This window comes from Cygnus olor, chromosome 16, assembly GCF_009769625.2.
Source record: "Cygnus olor isolate bCygOlo1 chromosome 16, bCygOlo1.pri.v2, whole genome shotgun sequence".
Taxonomy (NCBI): domain Eukaryota; kingdom Metazoa; phylum Chordata; class Aves; order Anseriformes; family Anatidae; genus Cygnus; species Cygnus olor.
In genome coordinates, this window is record NC_049184.1 from 4,557,066 (window position 1) to 4,566,590 (window position 9,525).

A 9,525-nucleotide genomic window follows, 5' to 3' on the forward strand; every position below is an offset into this window, starting at 1 on the left:
GGAAACTGGGGACCTTGACACTATCACAAACGACACCGGACTGAAGCAGAGAGCACACACTGAAGACAGAAAGACTTCATTACTCGTTACGTTCAACCAGTAACGAGCATTTCCTCGGCCAAATCCCTGAAGCCATTGCTGGTCCTAGCAATGGCCCAAACCACGAAGATGTACAAGCACTCCTGAGGAACGTATCAACACCCCAGTGAGAAGTCCCTCTGCAGCCCTGGGCTGCTTGTAACTGCAGACCGACAGCTGCGCCGGCAGGAGAACAGCACCGCCGTTACCCCCGGAAAGCAGGCTGCGATCACGAACAACACCTTAGCATTTGTTACTGCAGTTTGCAAACGTCCTCCAACTTTCTTCCTCCTCCACAGTATTTTACACCTAAACAAACGAAGTAGCAGCACAAGACTAGTGAATATTCTGCTTAGAGCACTGAAAAATTTACAGCAGGCGTTGCAAAGGCTGAACGCTGCAGGTTAATTCCAGTGGGTGCTCTGAAGGAGGAACTCTTCATCAAGTCCCCGGTCCAGTTAACGTGAACCAGAATTTAGCCCCTCTGCTTAACGTTACTTCACTGGAGGTACTGAGACAAACCTGAAGTGAGCATTTATCCTTGTAGAGAAGGGGAGAGGAGACAACAATAATTAAAGCCAGCAAGACCTCTGGCTGGTTTTACAAAATTTTATATACCTTTCAAATAAAAATAAAAATTAAAAAAATAAAAAAAAAAGCCAATCCTCAGGCCAGCAAGACCTTACTTCAGTGCCAGGCTGGTGAATTTTCCCTCACTCCTAAACCCACACTTCTCAGCTGCTCTCACTCTGGGTCAGTTAACCTGCATTGTTTCCTTCCAGCCTGCTTTAATGCTCATTGTTAATAGTTAACAGCCAGGAAATCGCCTTCCTTATTGTTTCAGCCAAGACATCCTTCTCAGCTACACCTCAGCATACCATTCCAAAGGGATGGGCCATTCGGTTCCAATTAGACAATTATATGCAAATATCCTCCCATTTCTGACTGAGAATTTAACCCTTTTCTCTGCTTGTAAGACAGCATACGGGAAGGCCAGAAAACTGACGCAAGCACATGAAAAACCTCAGACTGACACTAGTTCCTACGGGTCCTCTCCCGTCCTAGCTTCCCAGATCCTTAGGGCTCTTTTCCCGATGAAATACTCAAATTTGTACTTTAAGAATTTCAAGGTTCGTAAGCACCAGTTTTTCTTGCTACAAGGAGTGACTGAAGCAATACAAGCAAGCCTGGCATGTAACACTCTCTCCAGTTTTAAACTTTTCTCTAATTTCTGACTTTGGAGTAAGAGTCATCAACCAACATCGCCGGAGAATGCGGCAGAATTCCTTCTGCGGAGGCCGCCCTTACAAGAAATGGCAGGACAAAACCAGAAAGTCGAAATGGCTTCGCATTATTTGGACTGTGAGTAATGGATCAGCCTCTTTGAAGTCACCAATCCCCAGTTCTCCCTGTAACACCCAGCGCAGAGAGGGCGAGGAGCTCTGCCACTACCCCGCTCCGCCATGGGAGGAGCACACAACCCCAACCCCACGAGCTGCAGGAGGAACCGGATTAATTGCTGGGTAAAGTGCAAAGAACACGCAGCAAAATGCCAGGGACAGGATCCAACTATCTGGCTCCAGCTGATGTGGGAGATACCACAGGCAGCGATGACGTGAGCAGGCTGCAGCCTGAGCTTCCAGCGGCGCAGCGCAGAGTTCAGCATCCAAGCGCTCTCAGAACAGGCCAAAAGCCCTTAAGTGCTGTTTTGTGCTTAACTTTGCCCTGGGCTTCACGCTGCATTTGGTAATCACACACACACACACTTGTCGGTTTGGGGCAGAACCCATCTCCGTCCTCACTTCTGTACCAGCAGGGCTTCCTCTCCCCGTCCTGGCCTCTGATACGCAGCCGCTTGTGCTGGTCTGCAGAAAACTTCCAGACGTGAAATTCTGAAAGACTGAAGTAAATGTTTCCTTGCTCTCATCTCCTTGTAACTGCTTTCAAAAAAGAAATAAAAAAAGCTTTTCTTTCTCTTGATTTAATGCCCGACTTTGGTTTCGTTGCAAGCTCCAGCCTGTGGTCCTTATGAGGCTGCCCTGGCTCGGAGTATTTCCATTGTGGCGGGGCGGCATTTGCCAGCGGAAAGACTTTGGATTCTGCGGAGGGACTCAAATTCAATTAAATGGGATGGAGCTCTCTTTCCCTGCAACCATCTTGGTTAACAACCGCATCTCGTGAGTTCTGTAAGAGCAGTGAGTCACCGTTTTTCATTTACAAGCGGAGTTGGTCTCCCTCTTGCTCTCCTGTTGGGCAGACGGCAGCGAACACGCATTGAATTGGCAGCGGGTCTTTTGGGGCCCCCTTCTCTCTCCATTTTTTTGGTCTCACCCGAGTGGAATAAGCCCAATCCAACACCGATATTTCAGGACTTTTCTTCGCTCACCGAGTAGCCGTGGAGAAAACCTCGGAGATCCTGCACACAAAGCTGCACACAAAGCCCATGAAGTTAGGTCCCAGCTAGCACGAAGAGGAGGTTGCAGAAGCCCGGCTGGAAGCGGCATTGGGTAAAGTAAAAGGTTTACTCGAGGCCGGGGGCAGGGGCTATCAGCTGTCAGGCCTTACCAGCAGTGGGAAGAGACGGCAAAGTATCAGTTACTGGGAAAACAAAAGAAACAACATCAAAACTTCCCTGCCACCCACGCACAGTTCACCAAACCAGTACCAACACCCAGGCAGCGCACGTTTCCCAGAAGTTTGCTGTAACTCATCCCAGCTCAGAGCCCCAGCTCTCGGAGCGGTTTTGTTCTGGGCAGCCTCCGGGACGAGGCGGCACGCACGGGCTCAAGCCTGAGCACCCAGCTGCCAAACCACCTCACGTCAAGCACCCAAAATTGCCTGCACCGAGCTGGCTGGACTCTGGAGGTTCCCCGCCAGGTGGATGCACCCCGGCCACCCCACACTCCTGAAGCCAGCATGGGCGCACTGGGAGGGCACGAGGGATCCGACTGCCGAGAGGATTCAAGCACGGAGCTGAAATGGTCGGCACGTCCACCCGTGCCTGCAGGTAGAGCACACGGAGCCTTTTCTCTTCAGCCTCTCCCACAGGGCTGCAGCCCAGCACCTCCAGGGGATTATTCCAGAGCCCGACAGCTACAGCAGGAATACTGCACAGTTTAACCTGATTGTCGTGCATAATTTTTCCTCGAAGTATACAAAGTACTCAACATAGAGACCGTAGATGAGCGCACCTGTTTTAAATTTCTTTTTACTCCTCCTGCGTTAGAAATCCTTTATCCATTAGGATTAAGGCAAATCCAGCATCCACGAGCAGTTCCTAATGGTCAACAAGTAATAACAGACAACGCTTAAACCTTCACCAAGCCATATGCAGCTCCACGTTAAAATTTACCTAAGTCCATGCCTTCCTCTCACCCCCACCTACAGCGCTTGCTGCTTCGTGCCAGCGCCCTCGCACACGCACAGCGCTGCGCCACATGCTCAAACTTTTGTTACCAGCCTAAGGTCTCTCCAAATTGTGACTGCTTCCCCTTCCAGCAACAATTTTCCCTTCTGATTGTGTTCCTCTTCTCCGATGATTTTCACCACCCTACAAAAGAAGCCCTTATTTTTGCTAACCTGGCCTCCGCCGCGTTTCTGAGCTGCGGTCAGGGACACATCCATGCCTTCCCGCAGGTGCTGACGAACCGAAGGCTGAGGAGCCCGCGACAGCAGCTCCAGAAGCACTGTGAGCCAGCCCCTTTGCTCTCCAGAGGGAGGGTAAGAGTTTCCTAATAAAATCATGTCTTGATTTCACGTTTTACCCTTCAAAAACATCACTGTCTTACTCAACGCTCACTACAGGAGAGCGTTCTAACTGTCTTCTGCGAGGCTGATCTCTGAAAAGGAAAAAAAGTTCACCCAGGTGTCCAGGCATCCTCTGCACTCCTACAGCATTCGTTCTGGGACAGATTTTCAAGCCAAGACACATCATTCGTCATTTTTTAAATTCTTTTTTCTTGTCGCTATTTTGCATTAAGCTCAGATCAGAAGTTCTCTAAGGAAAAAGAAAGGCAGAATTTCCATTCCCAGTATTCTTCCTGATCACTTGCGAAGCGCGTTCAAAAGTTCTGCAAGTTTACGAGGAAATGAGGCGTAAGATTCTGGATCTCAACAAACATGCAAGCGCGTGGCCTCTGTATTTTTAACAAAAATCAAAGCCTTTCTATACCCTTTCCATCAAACCTTTTGGGCTGCACCTTTATAAAAACAGGAAACTAGTATTTGTGCAATTAAATATTTAATTTTCCTCAGAACATTAATAACTGAGGAAGTTGTCTCTGACACACTGCCAGGAACATGATTATTCAGTATTTCGGGGACTGCCCAGTCATCTCAGTTCTTTATTATATTTTCCTTCCCAGTCACTAAAAAACCATGCGTTTGGCTACGCCGTCTCTTTCCTCGCGTGATGTTTCACGGAGAAGCCTAGAACCAAGGCAGCCCCCACCCCATTTTCACGTTAACACAACAGCACACAGGAATACAACTGCAGGCTGACGCAGCGATTCTCAGAGTGTTTTAAGGCAGAAGTGGTGAACCTGCACCTGCAAGTGGTCACCCTGCAGCTGCAGGACAGTGACTGCTGCCAGTTACCTGCCGGGTCTTTTGCACGACTCCCCAAATAAGAACAAGAAAGAGGCCCCACACTTATTTCCAAAAAGAAACCCTCTGCAGGTGGAATTAACACAGTGAAAATCCACACAAGAACCCCCCCCACTCCCAGCCTCCCGCCACCTCCAAGATCCCTCAAAGCACGGCTCAAGCTTCCCATCACCACCGCTTCTCCAAAGGCCTTTCTCCGGCCACCCCAAAAGCAGGGGATGAACCCGGTGGCACCGTGCCCCAGGACGAGCCCTGTTGCAGCTGCTAGCCAGGTGTAAGCACCCCTGCAATCCCCAAGACGTGTGCCACTCGCTGGCACTGCAGGAAGAGCTGGCCTACCAAGACAGAACAGGTCTGCAAATCCCAGAGAGCCACAGTCCTGCGAGCAGAGCAGCTCCGGAGCAGATCATCAGCAGCAGCAGTTCTTCAGAACCACTGCAGAATTTCCTGGCTAGGCTGCTGGTGTTGTTCTGACAATCTTACGCTCAGAGAAAAATAGATCAACGAGTATGTAAAATTATATTAACTTTTCAGTGATGACTCTTTCCTTAGAGCTTCCAAAGCTGCTTTTTAAAAAAATAAAAAACTTAAGGATAGCGACAAAAACACCAAAGCAAGGAACTATCGCATCTGCAACAGTTCTCTTCCCACTAATCTTCAGTCAACCAAAATAACATTACCAAAGTCTAACACTAGCACTTTTGAACATTTCCAGTGTAAGACAGAGCTCCTGTCCCTGTTACATAAAAAGCGTGTCCAAGCTTTCCAATACCAGCTAGCTGTCCTCTCCTCAAGAGCCATAAGCCTGCTAAGACCCATACAATTAGAGCTACTAAAGTGGATTATATTCACGTGAATGTCAGGAAGAAACAAAAATTGATTAGAAAAGTAAGTATTTTCTCAGACTTGGAGAGAAACTACTCCATACAACTGATACTTTATGGTGGTAGGAATTGGAAATCTGAACGATGAGGCGGAAAATGTTTTCCTTTCACGGAGAGATCTTTCAGAGTGGTTAGGGACTACACTGCTAAGGGAAGCATCTACTCCTAAGAATAGCAGATCATGAAATACAGCTGGAAAAATGGACTCTTTTTCCATTCTGATTGTTTCAGCTAAGCCTTGGCAATCCTGAGAGACTGTGAGACCAGCGCTGGCGACCTGCTCCTGGGGCTGCACCAGAAGCATGCTAATTTGCCAGCAAATCTCTGGCTAATCCGTCATTATACTACTTCTCCACAGGGATTCACATAGCTGCACCTAAACATCTTCGGGTTTCATGTCACATACGTGCTTTTCACAGCTGGCTTGCAGCAGATGAAGTTTGTGCCCTCTTGCCACAGGGATGAAGTCCTGCTTTGAGCTCGACCAGGTGAACCAAAACGTTCCTTTGCTTTCACAGCACAGCGGCATAAACCCCACCAGGTCTTACAGTGCCAGTGCGCACAGCACAGCTGTGTGAGGCCAGCCAGCTGACAAGCAGTGTTTTTCCTTATTAGAAAACGCGTGTCACTTCTGGGAAGTTGGCCCACTCCTAGTTTACCGGTATCTGAAAAGCCTCTTTCACTCGCTCTGCGCTCAGCACAAGGTTACACAATCTGATACCGGTGATTGATGCTTACATCCAGGGCAGCCGCTGATGCTAGCAATACGGCTAAAATGGATATACGAACGGATAATGGCAACGTCCACTAAAACCTGTTTTATCCATCAGTCTTCTTAGCCCTAACGCTGACAGACCAACCGACAAGAAAGCCGTGACTTCGGGTAGGTGAGCACAGCAGGAACACATGACAAAGATGCAGATTTTAGAGGTTTAGCTGGCTTCAAAACTGCCAGACGTTCAGGTGGCTGTTGTTGTCCAAACTATTTTTGTGTCCTTCTAAGATCAGACTGATGAATGTTCCAATACAGGCCTGTCGAGAATTATCCTTACTGTGTCGAGGATAAGCCCCCACTTCCCTCAAAAAATTGATTTTGAGATCACCTGAAGTTAGTACTCCGAGCTTCACTAGAAAACAATTAGTACTGTTGCCTACAGAAGAGTACTAATTGCCTCTCAGAGACCAGATGCTAAAATAGCAACAATATGGTGGGAGAACAGGACTTGGATGGCAGCGCCACGACACAGAATGGTGTTTCCCAATCTCTCCGAAGATTTTGAAGGGTTTCTCCTCCTCACAGGATGCCAGGGGTGCAGTTCGTGCAGCTTGTGACTCAGAACTTCCCTACAAAGGACAGTACGACGAACTGGAAGGACATTCTCCTGACTTGTTCTTGGAGACCCCAACACGGCAGCATGGAAACTTGATCTGCTCTCATGCTTTTCAGGAACAAATGAGCTGAAAACTTAAGCAAGGGCTCCACGCTGCTACTGAGGAGTCAACAGAACGAAAACTGTTAACATCTTGATAAAAATAAAACTTCAAAGAAGAAAGTACCCCGACCTGCCTCGTACTTCTTTAAAAGTTACGTCAAAGTGTTTTATATTTAGACCTTCTACAAACAAAAAACTGCTTCAAGGTAACAGTACAGAGACAATTTACAAAGTTGAAAATCGTTCAAGGAGTTGATTTTTTCCCCTCAGTGATTTAAAAATGCATTCCTACAGCACTTACGAAGCACTGGGAGCCCAAGGTGTCCAAGTTTCTCCCAGTGCAGCATAGCGACACTGAAATTTACAAAGCAAACCAACAAAGCAACAAAATCCACCCCAAACCAGGGCCTTATGAGAAGGAGAGCAGGGCGGGCAGAAGTTTCCTTGATTTCTGTGAAAGCCCTGTCGTTTGCTTCAGCAGTTGTTTCAAACAATTCACAAAAGCCCCGAATTAAAACCCAGCACCACTGTGCTTCCCGAGCAAAACAAAGCCTGGAGCGACAGCAGCCCAACGCGTTACTGGCACACGACATTGTTATGGGTTTATTTGACTTAAATCGCTATGGGAGCGAGCAAGCAAGCCCACAGAGGTGGGCAGGCATGGTAGTGAGACAACACGCTGCTGCGTCAGCCTGCCCTGCAAAATACGTTCCTGAGACAATCCCACTGAAAGAGCTTCCTAAAAACCTGAGAGTTACGGGGTCAAATTCAAGCAGATGATTTGCTTTTCTGAAGTATTTACCAAAGCAGTATCTGAGTGAGTGGTACAACCAGGGCAAAAAGAGCAGTTAAAAATCACCCCCTGCTCTTTTACCTACCTCACCTATGGGTATGGGCGCTTATTTAGGTAAGCACATCTTTCTCGTAGAAATTGCTCAGAATCCTCATTAATCGAGGAAAATACTCAGTTGTCTGTACCAATGAAAACTACATAAATAAATCTTTTTTTTTAAATTAAATTTCAACCCTTTTATAATACCTTAGCTCACTGAATCACCACTAAAATGTAAATTCTTTATCCCATGCTCCAGGTTCCAATTCTTTGCACCGTTTCACGTTTAATCTTTAAAATAAACGCCAGCTGTTCCTCATAAGAAGAGCCGAGGCCAGTACCCACCAGCAGCTTCTTCAAAAAGCAACCTATGCTAGAAACCGAGCTGATTTCACTCCTCGGTATTTCCCAACAGCATCAACTGGGAAAGATGACGATTTCCAAGAGCCCTGGAACGGCTTCGTGGAAAACCACCAGCACGAACCCTCGGCCGCTCCGGAGCCCTCCCTCAGGAGGCTCCCCTCGCCCCGCACACACGGCTCGCGTTTTCCCGGTGCGCTCGGCTCGGTTTGCGGGACGAGCTGCCCTCCTCCGCCGGACAACCCCCCCCCCCCCGGTGCCAACCGGGGCACAAACGGCTCCGGTAGAGCAGGGCACGGCTCCCCCGGCCCCACCGCCTCACAGCCCGGGCGGGTAGGAAGGGGTCTCCCTCCCGGCCCGGGGGGGGGCTGCGGGGCCGCCCCTCACTCACCGGGCCGGGGCCGCCACGGGGGGAGCCGGGGGAGGCCGCTCTGCAGCCGCTGCCTCGGGGAGGGTGGGGGGCCGGTAGCCACGGGGGATGCCCGGTAGGCACGGGGGAGGCCCACCAAGCCCCCAGGCCCACCAAGCCCCCAGTAGCCTCGGGGGGGGGGGGGGGGGGGGGACACGACCCACCAAGCCCCCCGCCCTCCCCTTCGTACCGCCAGAGCGCCGCCGGGCCCCGCACCCCGAGCTCCGCCGGGCCCCACCGGACCCTCCCCGCCCTCCACACCGGGCCTCCCCCCCCCCCCCCCGGGTACCTGCGCCCCCCTCGTGAGGCCGCGGCCGCTGAGCTGCCCGCGGCGGAGCTGCGCCAGGATGTTGGTGGTGGGCGCTCCTCGCCGGCTCCCTCCCCCCCCGCCGCCGCCGCCGGGCCCCGGGCCGCCCCCCGCTGCCGCCGCCGCCGCCGCCGCCATGGCGCTGCCCCTCTCGGCCGAGACAAACAGGAAGCGCCCCCTCCCCCCGCCGCGGACCGAGCGGCGCGAGGCACGCTCCGCAGCGCCCCCGCGCGGGCCGCCGGAGGGGGAAGGGCGGCGCCGCGGGGGGTGCTGGGAAACGTAGTCCCGGCCCGCCGGGTTGGAGCCGTGGGGCAACCGTGGCAAGCACCAGGGAAGCTGGCCATAAATAACATCAGGGAAGCCCAGACGCTGATAACCTCGTCTGCTCAGCCAAGATCTTCCCTGGCTCGCATCGTGCAGGCTGCTTGTCGGCCCTCCTCCCGGCACCTTGTTCTGCACAGCACCCAGAGCAGTCAGGATGGGGGAATCACACCTTTGTCACCACAGCAGCTCCACACCCTGTAAAGCTGTTACTTCAGCTGCAATCCTACCAAAAGAGAGCTAGCTAACACTTACAAGGGGCCTGTTTTGATACATTTCTTTCTAACAATCTAATA

General features: G+C 50.9%; 1 protein-coding gene across 1 annotated transcript in view; it reads right to left on the reverse strand.

The window, feature by feature from the left end:
• LOC121078968 (transient receptor potential cation channel subfamily C member 4 associated protein) overlaps positions 1 to 9,064 on the reverse strand; it is a 36,763-nt gene extending 27,699 nt beyond the window's left edge. The window contains 1 exon segment of the mRNA XM_040575725.1: positions 8,891 to 9,064. Within this exon segment, the coding sequence (XP_040431659.1) occupies positions 8,891 to 9,046 (156 nt within the window). The 5' untranslated portion in view covers positions 9,047 to 9,064.
• Between the last annotated feature and the right edge of the window lie 461 nt (positions 9,065 to 9,525).